Source organism: Haliotis cracherodii, unplaced genomic scaffold (genome assembly GCF_022045235.1).
Source record: "Haliotis cracherodii isolate W230 unplaced genomic scaffold, xgHalCrac1.p SCAF_1, whole genome shotgun sequence".
NCBI lineage: Eukaryota > Metazoa > Mollusca > Gastropoda > Lepetellida > Haliotidae > Haliotis > Haliotis cracherodii.
Genome location: NW_027266264.1, coordinates 28,317,060 through 28,339,549, shown reverse-complemented (window position 1 = coordinate 28,339,549; position 22,490 = coordinate 28,317,060). Strand labels below are relative to the sequence as shown.

Below are 22,490 nucleotides of genomic sequence, written 5' to 3'. Positions count from 1 at the left end.
GTAATAACATTGTATCATGTACTAGAGGGGCAACAGTACATTATTACATCAAGTAATAACATTGTATCAAGTATCAACACAGGCTCATATAATACAGTGTATTTCCTGATAAGTATTTATGATACGAATGTACATTTGGCTAATAACCTCAATGTATCAAGTACAGTACTGTATCAAGTACTCTATTGTATCAAGTATTTGGAGGTAACTTCACAATATTATATTCTCAAAGAAGGGTAACAATATGATATATCATGAATCTGATTTAGTTTGTTGCACTCAGCAATATTCCAGCTATTTGACGGCGGTCTCTAAATAATCGAGTCTGGACCAGACAATCCAGTGATTGACATCATGAGCATCGATCCACGCAATTGGGATCGATGACAGTGTATCAACCAAGTCAGCGAGCCTGACCACCCGATCCCGTTAGTCGCCTTTTATGACAAGCATAGTCGCCTTTTAGGACAAGCATGGGTTGCTGAAGACCTATTCTACCCTGGAACTTCACGGGTCTCATGAATCTGAGTAATTATTACATCCCATGCCATGAGACAGTACTGTGTAATGTATTAAGGAGGTGACAATCAATTTACAAAGCTTGCATCAGACATGAGCCCTTATGACTCAAAATAGAATTTTCTTTGTACTCATGCTGCAAGAGAACTAAGATAAGTACATATGTAAGGCCAGGCGTTTTATATTTGTCGGATTACGGACCCGCAGACTCTAATTTTTGAGAAAATTTTAAAAATATAATCAGATTTCCATTTCCGTAGTCAGTTAAATTATTTTAAATGTTATCATCACCTTTAAGTAAAAAACATATGAATTTACAGTTGTAAACTAGTAAAGAGATACATAATTGATCTTTGTTGATCTCAAAGCCGAACATGAACAGCATCCCTTGGCAATTGTCCGTGTTGTATGTGGTAGAATTTTTATTGTTACAAGGAGCCTTATCGTCACAAATGGCGGCCTTTTGAGCACAGAATATGTTCATAAAGTATACCAGAGGCATTCTGTTTTTAAAAAAAATGCTTCAGGCTTCTTATTTTTTCCTCCTCCAACTCTGGACTTTGGGCTGAAAAATCCGTAATCTTAAAAATAAAAAAAAGCCTGGCCTGTTCTACAAGAAAATCTAGTGCAAAACCATGGAATAATAAAGAGATACAATTTAGGCGTATACTAAAGTTGAATAGATTGTATCAACATGACGCTCCCTTGTCAATATGGCCTGAGTAGTATAGAGAATGGAGGTTAAGTTTAATCGGCTTCTGTTGATCGTTACAAATAGTTCTAATCTTGCTCAAGTCACAAATGTATAACAACTTAATGACCAACTGACTCCCTATTTGTTTGTTGCTAAATGCAGCACTCAGCAATATTCCAGCTACATGATGGCGGTCTGTAAATAATCAAGTCTGGACCAGGCAATCCAGTGTCTGACATCATGAGCATCAATCTACACAAGTGGGATATGGTGACATACATCAACCAAGTCAGCTAGCCTGATAACTTGATCCTTAGTGAGCTGTACCTTATGACAAGCACCAGGGATGCTGAAGACCAACTCTAACCTGGATCTTCACGGGGCAATCACTGTTAATATCTGAAGTAGAGCTGGAGTGTATAGAGGGAGATGTCAACGTACCTGGTTCTGAATGAGCCTCTGGTAGGACTGGGGGGGCACCTGTGGGGGCACCTGGGGGAGGGGTCTCCCTGCCATTCTTGACTGCCCTGGATCTCGCTGTACTGTGTAATTCCGAGGAGGGAGTCCCGGGCTTGAGGCGCCACTCTGTCTCTGCATATCATAATCTTAAGCTTAATATCCACTTCACAGTTTTGAACTCTGTGGGCAATTCCCTGTTCTGTGATATATCATTTTAGGCAAAACAAAATGAATCGGAAATTTCGCCATTTTTGATACATTACTAAATCACCATTCACAGCGTTATTTGATGTATGTTTAGAAATCTAAATATCCGATATTTACTCAAAGAATTAAATTTCAAAAACATGAACACTGAAGTGTACTTTCTGTTATAATGGATATAATCACGTTTCACTTCCGCCGGTTATGAGGCTTCCATGTACATTTCAAACTCAGATGCAATACATACATCCATGAATTCCTCATACACTTTAGAATCAAATGAAAATTGGTCTTTTGTCGCCAATACAAATTATCTAGATGAAATCAAATAAAATAGATTAGGTGTTAAAACGAACGCTGTGCTCGGAAAACTCTACTTGTTTGTAATGTAAACAAAAAACAAAATTCAGATTTTACACTCTGTAGAATTTTCACGTATATTGAGAGATCCATTCGTCTAATTGTTGCACAGATTGGCTCACATGTTCGAGAATTCTCATGGGAAGAGTATCATACGTATCACAAATATATTGTATCAAAATTATATATACATTACAATGATCAGGTAAATTCAACAGAAATTGTAAAAGTTTCCGTCCTGTGTGACACCATGACTGATGCCATGTCAAACACAACTAGTAACTGCATTTCGGACTAATTCTCTTGGTTACAGGGGAGGTCGGGTAGCCTAGTGGTTAAAGCGTTCGCTCGTCACGCCGAAGACCCGGGTTCGATTCCCGACATGGGTACAATGTGTGAAGCCCATTTCTGGTGTCCCCCGCCGTGATAATGCAGGAATATTGCTAAAAGCGGCGTAAAACCATACTCACTCACTCACTCACTCTTGGTTACATAGGATACGTAAAACCAACTAATAGTACACAGATTGTTTGATTGTTTCTAATTACTTACATGACACATTTATCAATCAACCAAAAATGCTGCGAACTGTTGTCTGGTGAGTGAGCATGCTATTTTGTAAAAGCAGGTCACCAGGAGTGATGTCATACGGAAGTAAGCGTTGTACATATTTTAGGTGAGAATTTATTAACTCCAGCAGGTTAATACACGTTCTTTGATCATATCTAATTTTCATTATCATCGTCACCTTGATAACCCAGAGACATGGCGAAAACCTTTCTGTGTAGCGTCACATTATTTATGAGTAGTTAGCAGTACGTCGGATGACGTCACTCATGACCGTTATATTATGTATTAATGCGCCACTGCAGTCATGAGAATACACAAACTGCATTGATTTGATGAGATTTTAGAGTGTGTAATAAACAGATTACTGGACTTGTGCCTGTCAGATACCATTTATCACACTTACAACTTATTGTGTCAAAGCTTATCTAACTCACTTTCAACGTTAACTAGATACATTTTGAAGCAGTTCGTAAGATAAATGGTAGCTGACGGACACTCGTGTATTAATCTCTATGTATCCAATGCTAGGCTCTGTTAATATATGTAATGTATGTAAGGATAAATTGATTACAATTAGTTATTGAGTGCTCAACGTTAATTAGATACATTTTGAAACAACTCGTAAGATAAATGGTAGCTGACGGACACTCGTGTATTAATCTCTATGTATCCAATGCTAGGCTCTGTTAATATATGTAATGTATGTAAGGATAAATTGATTACAATTAGTTATTGAGTGCTCAACGTTAATTAGATACATTTTGAAACAACTTGTAAGATAAATGGTAGCTGACGGACACTAGTGTATTAATCTCTATGTATCCAATGCTAGGCTCTGTTAATATATGCAATGTATGTAAGGATAAATTGATTACAATTAGTTATTGAGTGCCCAACGTTAATTAGATACATTTTGAAACAACTCGTAAGATAAATGGTATCTGACTGACACTCGTGTATTAATCTCTATGTATCCGATGCTAGGCTCTGTTAATATATTCAATGTATTTAAGGATAAATTGATTACAATCAGTTATTGAGTGCTCAAGTCGGACACCAGTGGTGTGTGACTGACAGAGTACCTACCGATGTCCTTGATGTGCTGGCTGAAGGGTCAAGGACGAAGTACATGCGGCTGGACTCGTCGACGAGGTCCATGTAGTCACAGTCACCGCTCTGTAAAACAGCATAATCAGGGTTGGAGGGGGAGAGCTAGAGGGGGGAAGGGAGCGGGAGGTGGGTAAGATGGGAGGGAACACAACATTTAGTATGGCATAACCAGAGTACCACAGGTACTGAAGCTCACCTTTACGATGACATAAAACTTGAGTGTTTGTTTGTTTGTTTGTTTGATGTTTAACGCTACTCAGCAATATTCCAGCTATATGACGGCGGTCTGTAAATAATCAAGTCTGGACAATCCAGTGACTGATATCATGAGCATTGATCTACGTAATTGGGATACGATGACATGCATCAGCCAAGTCAGAGAGCCTGACCACCCGATCCCATTAGTTGCCTTTCAAGCATATTATTAGGATTAGCTAAACCAGCTGTTTTGTCAAAAAATATAAAAAAAGTCATCTTAGTTTGTTGAAACAATATTTGTTCTTAATGTTAATATCTATACAAATAAAAAACATATCTCATGTATGCATAAATTCAATGTAGGTGGTCAAAAAATAAATAAAAATGGTTTAAACTACCAGGTTAGTACTGCTACTAATAATTAATGGAAAACAAACGGGTAGGTCATAACATAACAGAATTATAATTACGAAACAGCACCGAAAGATATTTTTTTAAAAATCAATAAAGATTCTTATACATATGATTCAACATTTCATTTGAACATCAGTGATCTTGTGTGTTTTTTTCATTTCACCTAATTGTCAAAACGATGCTTTTCTTTTTAATTTCAGGGTATATTTTTTGTCGGTAGGTCCCATAAACCAACTAGAAACTTACATATGGCCTCAATGATCATCTGTTGGGTAGGCATGTTACTCCATAGTTTCCTTTCAAGTTTGTTTTAATCGATACTTTTAGTAAGTTTCCAGTAATGAAATGCATTTTGATTAAGTCAGCATCCATGCACTGAACGCTCTCAGACAGATTTATCACAAGGAAGCAAGTGTTTACATCATTTTTATAGAATAGAACACATTCTAAGGGGTGCCCACAGCGAAATGTGGCACCTTATACGACAGGTCCACCTGTGCCCCCATGAATGGAAGGATGGAAGTACAGGCGACTGATAAAAGAAGTAATGGATACTCGTTCCACACATTGCATTCTCTCAGCTGACATGATGTACCAGCAATATCAGCATATAACAACTCATCAGTAGCTGCGTTATCAACAAGGATGCGTATCTTTTTAGAAGATGATAAATTACTGATAGGGAGGACACTGTACGCTATCTTAGGTTCAGGAAAGTGATGAACAGACTCATAATCTGTTTCCATGGCAACTTAGCCATGTAAATCCATCCAGACATTAGTTGGTTGTGGTACTGGCAACATTCACTAGATTTGAGCAGTCTTAATTTTCAAAAGTGAAATTCATATAATGTCTCACAGTACCTTCAAAATACTGAATAAACAAACAAACAAAATATGCAGAAAAAAACCCAATAATTTGAAACATTGTAAGAACATCCAGTAACAATAAAATAATAAAGTTTGTTGATTTCTTTAAATGGACTGGTTCTCGTCTATAATATTCACCTGTCCGCATGGTTCTGTCAGAAGCCCCTTCCAGTTGGAGATGTGATGCTGCAAGATATGAGCAGGGTATAATATGGGCCTCCTTCATCATCATATTACATGGCCCTCCATCACACTACCATCATTTCACATGGCCCTCCATCACACTACCATCATATTACATGGCCCTCCATCAAAGTACCATCCTATCACATGGCCCTCCATCACACTACCGCCATATCACATGGCCCTCCATCACACTACCGCCATATCACATGGCCCTCCATCACACTACCATCATATCACATGGCTCTCCATCACACTACCATCATATCACATGGCCCTCCATCACACTACCATCATATCACATGGCCCTCCATCACACTACCGCCATATCACATGGCCCTCCATCACACTACGACGATATCACATGGCCCTCTATCACACTACCACCATATCACATGGCCCTCCATTACACTACCGCCATATCACATGGCCCTCCATCACACTACCATCATATCACATGGTCCACCATCACACTACTATCTTATCACATGGCCCTCCATCACACTACCGCCATATCACATGGCCCGCCATCACACTACCATCATATCACATGGTCCACCATCACACTACCATCATATTACATTATTAAACTATAGCATCAAATTACATGGCTCCTATCACACATTCACGCACCTGTCAAATCACATGATTGGGTGTTCACGCAAAACAATGTCACACAGACATGTAGTTCCTGCCAATAATGGTGAATATGTAACTCTAACAATTCCAGTCGGTACAAACTTGCACACATATTTCCATGTACATGTACAATAGTTGTTGGGCAAAGATTACTCACTGTTTTATGGTACTCGATTATGTCATGGAGTGACCGATGAACTTTGCTTTCCCCAAGAATGATAAACTTTCCATTTCTTATCTGGTCAATCATATAGTGGCGTGATCTGTCTTCCGCTCTGTCAACAAACAAGTTCAAACATAAGTTGCTGATTTCACTAGTAGCCAGCACCATCTTGATCTGAAGAGTGAGTGAGTTGGGTTTAACTCCGCTTTTAACAGTATTCTAAGTAATATCACAGCATGTCAGCTTGATGTCAGAGGAAAGACCAAAGTGAGGCAGGTCTTAGACTTTTACCACTTTGAAGACCTCTATCACATTACCATGGGTATGGCGCTGACAAACCTGGAAAAAAATAACCAGGGATTATTTGACCATTAAGGTTTTTGGAGCTCAAAGGATGCAACTCTGCACAGCGAATTGCGACGCCTGAGACGACTGGGCTACCCATGCCTCTTATGTGAAGAGTAAGTATGGTTTTACGCCGCTTTTAACAATATTCCAGCAATATCAAGGCGGGGGACACCAGAAATGGGCTTCACACATTGTACGCATGTCAGGAATCGAATCCGGGTCTTCGGCGTGTAGAGCGAAGACTTTAACCACTAGGCTACCCGACCACCCCCTTACGTGAAGAGAGTGAGGGCAGCGGGAAGAATGTCCTAGTGCCTGGACCACACAGAGTTACCACGGACCATATCAGTCATGCTGTGACATTCAGACAACTTGTTACCAGGTTACTTGCAATATGAAACACAGTCAGCATAACCATGGTTATAGGTACACACAAGCTCACCTGAATGACAGGGTGTAGCCGAACCGGCTCTCGCTGACTCGGATGAGGTAACAGCCAACTGGCATCCCTTTCAACAAAACCTCCGACTGCCTGTAAAAGAAATACGACACCTTCCAGAGACGGTACATCAACACAGATTATGTTAGGCTTAAAAAAATAAAAGAATTGGTTCTTAGGCAATGACTTTTGAAAAAATAGCTTGGTCGGGCGGTGTTTTATTTTGCTTGTTCAAACTATGTAACCAAATAAATAGTTGTGTAGCATCAACCTAGGAAAGGGCCTACCTAAATAAACAAGCATACAAATTCCTATTGCTGCCATGACCATAACACAAGATGCGCAGTAAAGGAGTGCACATGTAAAAGGAAGTAACTGCGTGCTATTTTTGATTGCATTGATTTTAAGTATAAGGACTTTATATTTTTTCTTGAAAATGGAAATAAAAACGAAACATGCAGCAGACATTATGATGATGGGGGCGGTGCCTCAGAACCAAGATTTTAATTTTTTTTAGACTTACAAGGAAAGCAGATTATGTGGCAAGGAGTGTGTATGGTTTAATGATGCTTTGTATAGTGTTTCAAGTAGGAGGAAAGCCCAAAATGATGCAGGTCCACACAGGTATTGATGCTACAACCTAGAGTCAGGGTGAATTTGGGGCACATTGTTTGAAGGTGAACAGTGGCAGTTGGCTCCATGGTGGCCACTTCCCACTGAGGTCCTGATGCTAGCAAGAATAGTGTCATGTGTGAAACTGAGACATCCTATCATGAGGGGAATCAATAAATGAGATTGTCTTGAGTTAGCAGAGAAAAGTTGGTTATGATCAAAGAAATCCCCCTTCAAGCCTTACTTCCTGGAGATGATGCCGTGAAACCACTGGGCGAACTTCCCTGACTGTGGCTCCACGACGTTCTCTGTCTGGGTGGACTGGAACCAAATGGTTGTTGCCTTCCGCCCAGGGGCACCAAACTTGTTGCGATTAGAGGCATCAGCTTTGAAGTCATCCTCCATGACTTCATCGTCAGCATCATCGTCATCATCATCCATCTGGAAATGAATTGACCAGTCTGTTGATATGTGCTTAGTTTTACTATATCTACTCTTTATTTCAGAACATATACTCTTGGTTTTAGCAGATCTAATCTTGGTTTCAACAGATCTACTCTAGGTTTCAACAGATCTACCCTAGGTTTCAACAGATCTACTCTAGGTTTCACCAGATCTACTCTAGGTTTCAACAGATTTACTCTTGGTTTCAACAGATCTACTCTAGGTTTCAACAGATTCACTCTTCAGGTTTCACCAGATCTACTCTTGGTTTCACCAGATCTTATCTTGATTTCAACAGATTTACTCTTCGTTTCAACAGATCTACTCTTGGTTTCTACAGATCTAATCTTGGTTTCAACAAATCTACTCTAGGTTTGAACAGATCTACTCTTCAGGTTTCAACAGATCTACTCTTGGTTTCAACAGATATACTCTTGGTTTCAACAGATCTAGTCTTGGTTTCAACATATTTATTCTTCGTTTCAACTGATCTACTCTTGGTTTCAACAGATTTACTCTTGGTTTCACCAGATCTACTCTTGGTTTCAACAGATCAACTCTTGGTTTCAACAGATCTACTCTTGGTTTCAACAGATCTACTCTTGGTTTCAACAGATCTACTCTAGATTATACCAAACAAAGCTGTGTTGGAGACTTGGTGCAGATAACTGGCATGGCCTAGATAAATCCTTACATGTATCTGTGGCTTGAGGTAGCCCTACTCGACCTATCCCCATTCCACATGACACTGTGTGTCTGTGGCTTGAGGTAGCCCTATATCGACCTACACCTGTCCCGCATGACACTGTGTTGGCCTGTGGCTTGAGGTAGCCCTATACGACCTACCCCTGTTCCACATGACACTGTGTTGGCCTGTGGCTTGAGGTAGCCCTATATCGACCTACACCTGTCCCTCATGACACTGTGTTGGCCTGTGGCTTGAGGTAGCGCTACTCAACCTACCCCTGTCCCGCATGACACTGTGTTGGCCTGTGGCTTGAGGTAGCTGGTGACGGAGCCAGTTGGAGAGTGAAGTGGCACAGCAGGTGGCTGAAGTTGATCTGTCTTATTCTTGTCTGAAACACAAATGTCAAGGTCATAGGAGCATCTTGTGACTTTATCTCTTGGTCAAAATATTTAGCAGAAAAGACCAAAATTGTTAACGAACTGATGATAAAGCTGATTTCAAGCAGAGGATAACAACCAGTAGGAACTTATTACCAATCTTATAACAGAATCATACTACCTTATAACAGAATCATACTCCATGCCTTTGTTAATACAGAATCATACTCTACACCAACAACCAACTACAAAAACATACTACCTTGCAACAGAATCATTTTCCACACCTTCGTTAATACAGAATCATGCTCCACACCTTCATTTAATACAGAATCATTCTCCACACCTTCGTTAATACAGAATCACGCTCCAACCCTTCGTTAATACAGAATCATGCTCCACACCTTCGTTAATACAGAATCATGCTCCACACCTTCATTAATACAGAATCATGCTCCACAACTTCGTTAATACAGAATCATTCTCCACACCTTCGTTAATACAGAATCATGCTCCACACCTTCGTTAATACAGAATCAAACTCCACACCTTCATTAATACAGAATCATGCTCCACAACTTCGTTCATACAGAATCATACTCCACACCTTCATTAATACAGAATCATGCTCCACAACTTCGTTAATACAGAATCATTCTCCACACCTTCGTTAATACAGAATCATGCTCCACACCTTCGTTAATACAGAATCATACTCCACACCTTCGTTAATACAGAATCATACTCCACACCTTCGTTAATACAGAATCATACTCCACACCTTCGTTAATATAGAATCATACTCCACACCTTCGTTAATACAGAATCATACTCCACAGATTTGTTAATACAGAATCATACTCCACACCTTCGTAAATATAGAATCATACTCCACACCTTCATTAATACAGAATCATACTCCACACCTTCGTTAATACAGAATCATGCTCCACACCTTCATTAATACAGAATCATACTCAACACCTTTGTTAATACAGAATCATACTCCACACCTTCATTAATACAGAATCATACTCCACACCTTCGTTAATACAGAATCATACTCCACACCTTCATTAATACAGAATCATTCTCCACACCTTCGTTAATACAGAATCATACTCAACACCTTCGTTAATACAGAATCATACTCCACACCTTCGTTAATACAGAATCATACTCCACACCTTCGTTAATACAGAATCATTCTCTACACCTTCATTAATACAGAATCATGCTCCACACCTTCGTTAATACAGAATCATACTCCACAGATTTGTTAATACAGAATCATACTCCACACCTTTGTTAATACAGAATCATACTCCACACCAACCTTTTGGCTTCTTGACATCCTCCTGCCTGATGCGGTCGTGATTGAGGCTGCAGGTTACACAAAGCTGCTCGATCTGCTGCAGGAGTCCCTCCACCAGATGGCGCTGCTCAACCGCCGCCTGACGTAGACGAGCAACACGACGACGTGCAACAAACCCTCGTGCAACTGTAGACATACAATCATAATATTGAGACAACAGGTTGAAGCACAGTTGAAGATTTGGCCTGTGAGAGATAGTCACTTCATATCAAGTATTTTTCTGCAACATTTTCGTGATATACATGCATTTCTGAGGAGTGTCTCCTTCAATCCTGTTTCATTCACAATACTAATAATATTTTGCTACACAGAGATTTAATGGCGCAGAATTATTAACTCTGTATGCTAGTGAAGTTCGAAACAACTCAGGCTATGTCGAACAGATGAGCTTCGCAAAATTATGCCAATTAAAACAAATAATACCTTAGAGCTCTGTGCCTGTATAGTGTAATTTAGAAGAAGGTGAGGTGAGGTGAAATGGGGTTTATCGTCGCGTCCAAGATTATTGCACTTATATAGAGACGTGCATGTACGTGTGTGTGTTTGTGTGCTTGTTCTAGTCCGGACTGATGTCGATTTATAGTGCTAGCACACTGAGATACCATGCCGCAGTTTAACATGAATACCCCACTCAGACACAGTATACTGACTCCGAGCCGACCAGTCCTTGTTTTAGCCCCTTAATGCAGAGTGCCAGACAGGGTAACAACAAGTACCATCTTTTAACGTCTTTAGATATGATGTGGTCAGTGATCGAACCCGGACCTTCCGCTCTACGGGCGGACACTCTACCACTAGACCAAGGAGGCGGTCACATTTATAAGAACATCAAACCACAACACATATACAGAAGTTCCCCAAGGTGTTCTACTCACGTTTCTGCAGCACCCGTGCTGACTTTCCAATGCGTTCCAGGATGTCGGCCAGCTGTTCAATGTGCCAGTACTTTAGGAACACCTTTGTTTTCCTGCACACATGAATATCCAGTCTCATTCAAGTGCTTCCATAAAGGGCTACTCATAACGCAAGTCTCACGCAACAAGTGTATCAATAGTAATAACAATAATCTGTCCACTCCTATATTACCCGGCACAGTACAAGCATGCTGAACGTTACCTTGGTCAAAGAATCAGCATGCATTCAGAGCTCCAGATAAGCTTTTGGTGTTGTGGGTATTTTACCCATGCATTTTAAAATCATTGGGTATCAGTTATTCTAACTGGGTATTCAAATTTCTGTTACCCACTAGTTTTTACACATGTGGGTATTTAAGTTCGAGAGCTTTATAGGACTAAAAAATACCACAATACTTCCACAAGAAAGTGTGATGGCAAATGATCATGATGTAACTGTCATCGTGGAGTTTGGCAAGGTTGACGGAATGCCCGTTTATAATTTCAAAATAAGTTGCTGATTAGCTAATCGAATACGCAGGGTTACTTCACAATATTTTGATGATACTCACAAAGTTTTATTTTTGTAGCGTATCTGTAATGTTCGTTGCGTATTTGATACGCTTGGATTTTATTTTACTGTGTATTTCTGCATTTCTGATGCGTATTTTACCCAGATACGCAGCTTATCTGGAGCTCTGATGCATTGCCAGTTCCCTGGAGATGATACAACACTAGCTGCCTGTTCAGCACTAGAAGGGACTTAAACACAGTGAATTTAGCAGTGAATTTACCCTCCAATACTACAAACACAACAAATACAGTGTTTATTAACCAAGATGGAGTGAGGTAAAATGGGGTTTAACATCCAAGATTATTGCATTTATATAGCGACATGCATGCATGTGTGTGCGGCTGCTTGTACTTGTCCGGACTGATGCTGAGTTATAGTGCTAGCACACTGAGTTACCATGCCACAGTTTAACATGAATACCCCACTAAGACAACAGCATACTGAAACTCCGAGCCGACCAGTCTTTGTTTTAGCCCCTTAATGCCGAGCGCCAGACAGGGTAACAACAAGTACCATCTTTTAACGTCTTTTGGTATGATGCGTCCAGGGATCAAACTCTGGACACTCTAACACAAGACCACAGAGGTGGTCTTAACCAACATGGCATGGAAAATAGTCTCCATACAATACAATGGCCAGAAAGTTTCTTAGTGTGAGCTGGATGATCTTGTACTTGCTGAGTGTTGCGAAATATTCAGGTTCAGAGGAAAGTTAGCTGTGAGTACATGTGTACTGACCCAATGTGCCAGCCACTGAGACCGCTAGCCTGGAGAATCTTCTTGCAGTTGTCAGACGACCCCTTCAGTTTGTGCTGACACAGCAGAATCTTGTACCTACAAACACAGGGGTTAACTGTACTGACTCCTGTCATTGAAAACATCCACTCTAATCTGTCATATGCATTTGTTCATTAAATATATTACAATGGTATACAGGAAAAAGGAAAGAGATAAAATATATACACTAAATGTTGTCATGAGAAAGAGGTAGAAGCATACTTGTCAACAAAGTCCTGGAACAAAGGTCTCACTGCAAAGCCCTCCCGGCGGATCTTTGTTGTCTCCAGCATGCCAGTGTACAGCAGCTACAACATGCACAGCAAATGCATCACCACTACATGCACAACACATGCACTGCTACAACACATGCACACACATGCATCGCTACAACACATGCATCGCTACAACACATGCATCGCTACAACACATGCATCCCTGCAACACATGCATCCCTACAACACATGTATTGCTACAACATATGCATCACTACAACACATGCATTGCTACAAGACATGCATTGCTACAACACATGCACACACATGCATTGCTACAACACATGCATCCCTACAACACATGCATCCCTACAACACATGTCTCGCTACAAGACATGCATCACTACAACACATGCATTGCTACAACACATACACACACATGCATCACTACAACACAACATCACCACGACATGCACAACACATGCATCCCTACAACACATGCATTGCTACAACACATGCATTGCTACAACACATGCATTTCTACAACACATGCATTGCTACAACACATGCACACACATGCATTGCTACAACACATGCATCACTACAACACATGCATTGCTACAACATATGCACACACATGCATCACTACAACACATGCATCACTACAACACATGCATCGCTACAACACAACGTCACCACTACATGCACAACACATGCATTGCTACAACACTCCATGCTCCATCTTAGTAACTTGTGATAATGGTCATATCTGTCTTACAGCAACAGGACCATGGTGTACAATCACAGTATAAGATAGGGCTAGGACGAGTCCAAATTTACTACCCAGGTACCCAACCCCCTATTAGATGACCCTTTCCGGTTCCCCAGTAGGTCTCATGAGTTGGGAACAAAATGTCCGATTGGGAAAATTTGTTTTCCCACAGCCCTGGCAAAAACAATTTAGATACATGTATCAAACAATCAGATCATGCGAAAACTGAAGTTGATTGAAGCTTTATCTTTACTCAATCATAATACAAGTCAAAAGGAATGTGTGCATGGTCAGAAAGAAATGCAAAATATTAGCGACTTGTAGTGAAGCAACTGAGCTATAGTGAGTTTTTGTCATGTGACACGCCATGGGTCCGGATATGTCCTGGTGGGTACCCGGGTCCTACTCGGGACCCACCCGACCCAGGTACCCGAATTCTGTGTCCCAGCCCTAGTGTATGCATATATCGGCCATAATGTAACACAATAGTTACATGTAATGAGTGTCATGTCTGCCTACCTGGGCCATGTCATGTACCACAATAGTAACATGTTATAACTATTATGTCTGCCTACCTGGGCCATGATGTAACACAATAGTTACATGTTATAACTATTATGTCTTCCTACCTGGGCCATGATGTAACACAATAGTTACATGTTATAACTGTCATGTCTGCCTACCTGGGCCATGATGTAACACAATGGTTACATGTTATAAGTGTCATGTCTGCCTACCTGGGCCATGATGTAACACAATAGTAACATGTTATACATTGTAATTATCATGTCTGCCTACCTGGGCCATGTCATGAACCACAATAGTAACATGTTATAAGTGTCATATCTGCCTACCTGGGCCATGATGTAACACAATAGTTACATGTTATAAGTGTCATGTCTGCCTACCTGGGCCATGATGTAACACAATAGTTACATGTTATAACTGTCATGTCTGCCTACCTGGGCCATGATGTAACACAATGGTAACATGTTATAATTATCATGTCTGTCTAGCGGGGCCATGGTGTAACACGATAGTTACATGTTATAACTGTCATGTCTGCCTACCTGGGCCATGATGTAACACAATAGTAACATGTTATAATTATCATGTCTGTCTACCTGGGCCATGATGTAACACAATAGTTACATGTTATAAGTGTCATATCTGCCTACCTGGGCCATGATGTAACACAATGGTAACATGTTATAATTATCATGTCTGTCTACCAGGGCCATGATGTAACACGATAGTTACATGTTATAACTGTCATGTCTGCCTAAATGGGCCATGTCATGTACCACAATAGTTACATGTTATAATTATCATGTCTGTCTACCAGGGCCATGATGTAACACGATAGTTACATGTTATAACTGTCATGTCTGCCTACCTGGGCCATGATGTAACACAATAGTAACATGTTATAATTATCATGTCTGTCTACCTGGGCCATGATGTAACACAATAGTTACATGTTATAAGTGTCATATCTGCCTACCTGGGCCATGATGTAACACAATGGTAACATGTTATAATTATCATGTCTGTCTACCAGGGCCATGATGTAACACGATAGTTACATGTTATAACTGTCATGTCTGCCTAAATGGGCCATGTCATGTACCACAATAGTTACATGTTATAATTATCATGTCTGTCTACCAGGGCCATGATGTAACACGATAGTTACATGTTATAACTGTCATGTCTGCCTAAATGGGCCATGTCATGTACACAATAGTTACATGTTATAACTGTGATGTCTGCCTACCTGGGCCAGAATGTATTCATCCATGAACATCTCAGGCTTCTTGATATGGTTGGGTTTGAGACAGCGGACAAACACCGGTGTGGCTGACTGCATCCGTTCCATCAGGATGTTCAGGGAGGTCTGCAGCAGAATGAGACAACCATGTTGAATATCTGTGTATCAGTCGTTGACATTATCCTGCTCCCATCAATAACACGGCCATGTCACAGCAGGAAACAGGAATGAGCTACAATGAGTCTCAAATAGGATCACTTTTACCATGGTGATGACAGGAAAATATTTTCAACTCCTTACATCTCAAAAACAAGTCTGCGCAACTATCCAAAAGTTGTATGTTCTACCAACATTTCAAACAATATATTTAGTAAAATCTAAATATTTTTTACATTTGTATACTTATCCTGCATTATGAAGTCTAATTGCAATACGGAGTAATGCAGGATAAGTTAAAAAATTTAGTAAAATCTAAATATTTTTTACATTTGTATACTTATCCTGCATTACTCCGTATTGCACTTAGACTTCGTAATGCAGAATTATAAGTATAAAAAATTGCTGTTTTAAAGCTTAACAAGATATATTAATTATAGGGGAGGGTTACGCAAAAAGGTCGAGTATTTGGTGAGGGTCTTCTAACATGCTTTTGATGAGGCGTAACTTACTCTACACAATCTCCTGATCGCCCACCTCAATGTCCGACCAGTAGTTATGCTGCTTACCTTGAACTGTGCTCCCACTGTCACCTTCCGCTTGGCTCGGATCTTGTCGGGATTTACTTTCCTCAACTGGAAACAAGTTGACTTTATAATAGGAACCCTATCAATATGTCCTGCTTGTGAATTTTCAGTGGCTTTATAATACTATCTATATGTCTTGCTTGTCAAAAAGGATTTAATGTCTTTATGAGATTCATTATGTTACAAATGTCCTCTACAATGTTTATTTTTCTCAAGGGACATTTCAAAATACTTAGAGGTCACAATATGTCAGTTTTTATATCATACCCCACATCAACCCAAAAACCAAATATCAGCTTTTATCACATGCCATAATCTCAAATTGTAAATTTCAAGTGAATGTGATACATTTTCACCTTGTTTGGAAAACAGTGTCTCTTGGAAACTAGCTGAGGTGACAAACAGACAACGAAGTATGGGACCTAACTCCAATTTTGCCTATTCAAAATGCACCAACAAGCCATATCAGCCAGGCAGAGGGTGTAATACGGGTCTGGTTACTGCACCCCCTGTGATATGACCATCTACATGTTGGCTCTATGGCACATGCAAAATACCTCATATCATCATCTTCCCGAGGCAAGTGAGTTAACTGACTATAAAAGTCCAGTTTCCACCCTTGCCGAACTAGGCTGGTATTGTGGAGTTACATTTTGACTGGACTAACGAGTCTATGCATAGTCCAATCAAAATTGCACACCGAAATCGAAATCCGGTTCGTAAAGTGTCATGCAGATTTTTGTCGACTGCAGCATTTGCAAAACATGTGCACGGCTAAATCGTTGTCAACAGATATTTTCTAAATCTATTCATGTTTTAAATCAAGGTGCTCACAGGATTTGATGCACTTCGCGATGTAAGACTCGTTTTATCACAATATAGATCTTGATTATCGATCAAATCGTCTTGACTGGGCGCCACTGTTTTGTTTTAAGTAAATGCAAGTGATACGAGAGGTTGAATCTGATTGGTCAGTAGGAGAGGCATAGAAAGGACATAACTCGCAATAGCCACTGGTGGCGCTACGATCAGCCCAGTAATTACAGCCTAGTTTGGCAAGGGTGGAAACTGTTGGACTTTTAAAGTCAGTTAACCCTCTTGCTTCGGGAAGATGCATATCATTGATAGGCATTTGATACACAGGTCTATGACACATACTGATAAAGGCATGCATCTACAGCTATCCTGCTCAACATACTGGTGTACAGAGAAGGAGTGGTACGGTGATAAACACTGATTTTAACCTTATTCCACTCATATTAAGGTGATCACTCTTTCTTGTAGGAAGAGGCCCAAAGAGATACAGGTTTCAATGATTCATATCTTCTCCACTCCTACAAAGGTCAAGACACGGGTGTGACTGTCCCTGATTCATGTCCACATATACAGGTCAAGTCAGGTATCTGAGTGTCCCTTGATTAAGACATGCTAGTGCTATCATCTCACCCTGGATGACTTCCTCAACGTCCGTCCTTGTAAAGACAAGCTGCCAGTCCTGGTGATCTGAGCTGGAGAAGATGAGATGGCAGATTTTCAATTTTGATATATTACAAGGTCACCATACATTTAAGCTTGACAGAACAACTTTGGCAGCACAGAGGGTTTGACATGGATGATTGTCTGTCATGAACTAAACATATTTATTAAATATTACCATTATAGATTAGGTAGATTAACCACACCCTTGTAGAGTCCAAACATCATTAATTTAACTGCTTACCTCTGAAGATGGTCTTGACCAGTGATGTGTTGCTGGATGTGAGGATCTCCATGATGCCAGATGGCAGTGTGTCTCGGTTCTTCTCCAACCACTGGGTAGCATCATACTCCACCTACATCAACATACAGCAACCAAAACATGTCATCATTGTTCACTGCCAGAAAATATTTATCAAGTGACTACAACAGCAGTGCTGCCCAACTGCCTGCCCATGCAGTTGAGGAGATAGAAAGAGTATTGTGAGTGACTTCACACCGTGCCAGCATAGTGGTTGGAAGAGTTATCTCACCTTGCCAGCATAGTGGTTGAAAGAGTTATCTCACCTTGCCAGCATAGTGGTTGAAAGAGTTATCTCACCTTGCCAGCATAGTGGTTGGAAGAGTTATCTCACCTTGCCAGCATAGTGGTTGAAAGAGTTATCTCACCTTGCCAGCAAAGTGGTTGAAAGAGTTATCTCAACTTGTCAGCATAGTGGTTGAAAGAGTTATCTCACCTTGTCAGCATAGTGGTTGACAAGGTTATTTCACCTTGCCAGCATAGTGGTTGACAGAGTTATCTCACCTTGTCAGCATAATGGTTGACAGAGTTATCTCACCTTGTCAGCATAATGGTTGACAGAGTTATCTCACCTTGTCAGCATAGTGGATGACAAGGTTATTTCACCTTGTCAGCATAGTAGTTGGCAGAGTTATCTCACCTTGTTAGCATAGTGGTTGAAAGAGTTATCTCAACTTGTCAGCATAGTGGTTGAAAGAGTTATCTCACCTTGTCAGCATAGTGGTTGACAAGGTTATTTCACCTTGCCAGCATAGTGGTTGACAGAGTTATCTCACCTTGTCAGCATAATGGTTGACAGAGTTATCTCACCTTGTCAGCATAATGGTTGACAGAGTTATCTCACCTTGTCAGCATAGTGGATGACAAGGTTATTTCACCTTGTCAGCATAGTAGTTGGCAGAGTTATCTCACCTTGTTAGCATAGTGGTTGAAAGAGTTATCTCAACTTGTCAGCATAATGGTTGACAGAGTTATCTCACCTTGTCAGCATAGTGGTTGACAAGGTTATTTCACCTTGTCAGCATAGTTGTTGAAAGAGTTATCTCACCTTGCCAGCACATTGGCTAACAGAGTTATCTCACCTTGCCAGCATAGTGGCTAACAGAGTTATCTCACCTTTTTCAGCATAGTGGTTGACAGAGTTATCTCACCTTGCTAGCATAGTGGTTGACAGAGTTATCTCACCTTGCCAGCATAGTGGTTGACAGAGAAGTTGACACTCCGAGTCTGCTGTGATGCCCCAAAGTACTTGTTCTTCTTGAAGTGTGATGTAATCTTCTCCACATATGTCTGGTCAGTGGCCTGTCGGAGAGACAGTGAGTAAGTAATTGTTTACATGTGCCTTTTTCAGTATTTCATTAAAATGTTCACATGTTAATTTTAATGCAGAAGTTGGGATTTCTGTTTGAGACCACATAGTTTCTTTTCCAAAAATATATCACCCAGCATTTCCAGTAAACGAATTCATCATTTTGTCATAGCGACTGATTTACGACACCCATTGTCTGAAGAGCATTTAATTGCAAAGGCTCGTTACCCTGGAGCCATGACATCTATATGCCTTGAAACACTTAATTGCTGTTATTTATAAGATCCTAATCCTAATCGTTAATCCCCATTTTTGCGTACATCAACCGTCTGCCATCCTGAACGAGATGTGCAAGTATGTCACTGATGAGTTACTGTTTACATTTACATGTATATTTATTACTTACTAAATGTTAGGTGACCTTGGCTATATAAGCCTTGGTCCAGAGAGATAGAAGAAGAAGAAAAGAAAGGTCTTACCTTAGCCTAGCTAGGGTTAGGCTGGGTTAGGACCTGGCACATAGTGTATTTTGTATGTATATATCTACATGTATAAAGTAAAACTGTATATACCACAAGCCATCGTCTCCAAGTTGTCACTTCCTACTGAGAACCATACGTCGGCCCCTTGCATATACGAGTATGCAAATTATTCATTAATCAACGTCTAGACCACACCCGTTGTTAATTTTGTAAAACCCAAGGAAAAATTGCTTGTTTCCTGCATTTTCGGGAACAGGTTATTTTATTTCCAAAATCCCAGGCCCTTTGAATTCCCTTCCCTATCAATCAGGCTTTCTCTTCATGTAGCTGTAGAGCTGAGAGGACAAGTAGGGCAATATATCATTGTGACACTGAGAAGTAGTGGGGCGGCTTCACTCCTAGCGTGTTTCCTTGATGTGCCACATACTCATGTCCAAAGTGAAACTAGAACAGGTCAAGTGGTTTACAATTTGAAAACCACTAACTGAAGAGATATCTGAACTGCTAATTCCTAATCCACAACAGTGTAGAAATATCACTTCTCCACAGTTACACTGTTATGTTCTTGAGACAATGTAAATTGAATTAACATAGTATGTATAACCCTCTCCAATATGATATGTCTTCAGCACATATGTGTATTGGGCCGATGGCCTCCTCACATTCCCTGAATAAACAACTGAAATGTCTATACTGGGTTGGATTGTCATATCAAGAGTTACCTTGGGGAACATGCTTTCTTCGTCCAAGAGAGCCAGGAGTCCTATAGGCTTTGTCAGAAACATATCCTGAAATACACGTTTATCAGATTTAATAAAAGTCATTCCTTGCTAAAGGATAATAATAACTCATTGAAAGACATGTGCAGTTCCCGACTGATCTATGTACATCTGTGTACATACCAGCAGGGGCTTGTTGTCCACAAACTTGATCTCCTTCCAGTCAATGCCTTCTCTAATGTATTCCTCTTGCTCCATTTTGAAGATGTGCTGTGGTCAGACAACAGAGAGTCTTTTAGTGTACAGATAACACACTGCCTATTAGTGGAGAGACAACAGACAGGCTTCTAGTGGACAGAGGACAGACGGAAAATAGGGGACAGAACAGACAGACAAAGGAGGACATACAAAAAGATGGACAATGGGGACAGAGGACAGACGGACAATAGGGGACAGAACAGACAGACAAAGGAGGACATATAAAAAGACGGACAATGGGGAAAGAGGACAGACGGACAATAGGGGACAGAACAGACAGACAAAGGAGGACATACAAAAAGACGGACAATGGGGACAGATAACAGACAGACAATGGGGGACAGATAACAGACACAAAATGGAGGACAGACAGAAGGAGACAATGGAGGACAGACAACATGCAGACTATTCGGAAGAGATAACAGACAGACAAAGAAATACAGACAGACAGATATCAATGGACAGACAACAGCTGGAACAGACAACAGACACACTTGGGGACAAACACCAGACAGATAATTAGGAACAGACATGAGAGAGACAAATTGAAGACAGACAAAAGACAGACAATTAGAAACAGACATGAGAGAGACAAATTGAAGACAGACAAAAGACAGACAATTAGAAACAGACATGAGAGAGACAAATTGAAGACAGACAACAGACAGACAAAAAGGGGACAGACAAAAGACAGACAATTAGGAACAGACACGAGAGAGACAAATGAGGAACAGACAACAGGCATTCGAGACTGAACTACAGTGGAAGGAGTTACCTCATTGAAGAAGAACTGCAGCTGCTCATTGGCTAGGTTGATACACGCCTGCTCAAAACTGTTTATCTCAAAATGCTCAAACCCAAATATGTCCAGAATCCCTGAAATGAACACACAAGATTATATCTCAACTTTCAGTTCAGATATTTGTCTTAAGACTTATAGCAAGCTTATTAAAAGTATTATACAATATACTTACACACTGCATTATTCTAGAAAACTTACCAATCTCCCGGACTTCATCAGGTGGAATGTCTTCCTCTGGTGCAAGCAAACAGTTGATCTTGTTGACTATCCAGCCAAACAGACGTCCATAGAGTGTCTTGGCCATGGCATCCCTGGCATCTGACAACAGAGATCACAGCTGTAAGGCATGGATAGATGGGGATGTGCTGCAGCCCTTTACATCCCCACAGTCACAAATCCCATCCACAAAGTCACCTGACAATTCTCAGTCACTAGCGCCATCCTTACAGTTATCGAACCGAACCAACTATCCAATCCTCGAATCACCATCCTCCTGTTGTTCACCCCATTCCCCATCCCCATCTCACCACACTCACCCCATCCCCCTCATCCCATCCCATTGTCACTCACCCCGTCCCCGTCACTCACCCCATCCCCGTCACTCACCCCATCCCCCACGTCAATCGCCCCATCCCCCCACCCCATCCCATTGTCACTCACCCCGTCTCAGTGTCACTCACCCCATCCCCCAGTCACTTCCCCCATCCCCAGTCCCCATCCACGGTGGGACTCAC

The 22,490-nt window shown here is 40.7% G+C and overlaps 1 protein-coding gene across 4 annotated transcripts in view; it reads right to left on the bottom strand.

Moving 5' to 3' along the window:
- The window catches only part of LOC139475432 (myosin-IIIb-like), a 40,531-nt gene that overhangs the window by 6,000 nt on the left and 12,041 nt on the right, over positions 1-22,490 (bottom strand). For all 4 annotated transcript variants that reach the window (XM_071258655.1, XM_071258649.1, XM_071258659.1 and 1 more), the window contains 20 exons: positions 21,955-22,074; positions 21,730-21,830; positions 20,880-20,966; positions 20,700-20,765; positions 19,372-19,488; positions 18,130-18,241; positions 17,856-17,917; positions 16,392-16,457; positions 15,673-15,792; positions 13,131-13,216; positions 12,870-12,965; positions 11,541-11,632; positions 10,627-10,791; positions 9,189-9,301; positions 8,026-8,222; positions 7,173-7,262; positions 6,377-6,494; positions 5,536-5,583; positions 3,893-3,982; positions 1,655-1,804 (listed from right to left, as the gene is read on the bottom strand). In XM_071258655.1, coding sequence (XP_071114756.1) covers positions 1,655-1,804; positions 3,893-3,982; positions 5,536-5,583; positions 6,377-6,494; positions 7,173-7,262; positions 8,026-8,222; positions 9,189-9,301; positions 10,627-10,791; positions 11,541-11,632; positions 12,870-12,965; positions 13,131-13,216; positions 15,673-15,792; positions 16,392-16,457; positions 17,856-17,917; positions 18,130-18,241; positions 19,372-19,488; positions 20,700-20,765; positions 20,880-20,966; positions 21,730-21,830; positions 21,955-22,074 — 2,096 coding nt within the window. The remainder of the gene's footprint in view (positions 1-1,654; positions 1,805-3,892; positions 3,983-5,535; positions 5,584-6,376; positions 6,495-7,172; positions 7,263-8,025; positions 8,223-9,188; positions 9,302-10,626; positions 10,792-11,540; positions 11,633-12,869; positions 12,966-13,130; positions 13,217-15,672; positions 15,793-16,391; positions 16,458-17,855; positions 17,918-18,129; positions 18,242-19,371; positions 19,489-20,699; positions 20,766-20,879; positions 20,967-21,729; positions 21,831-21,954; positions 22,075-22,490) is intronic.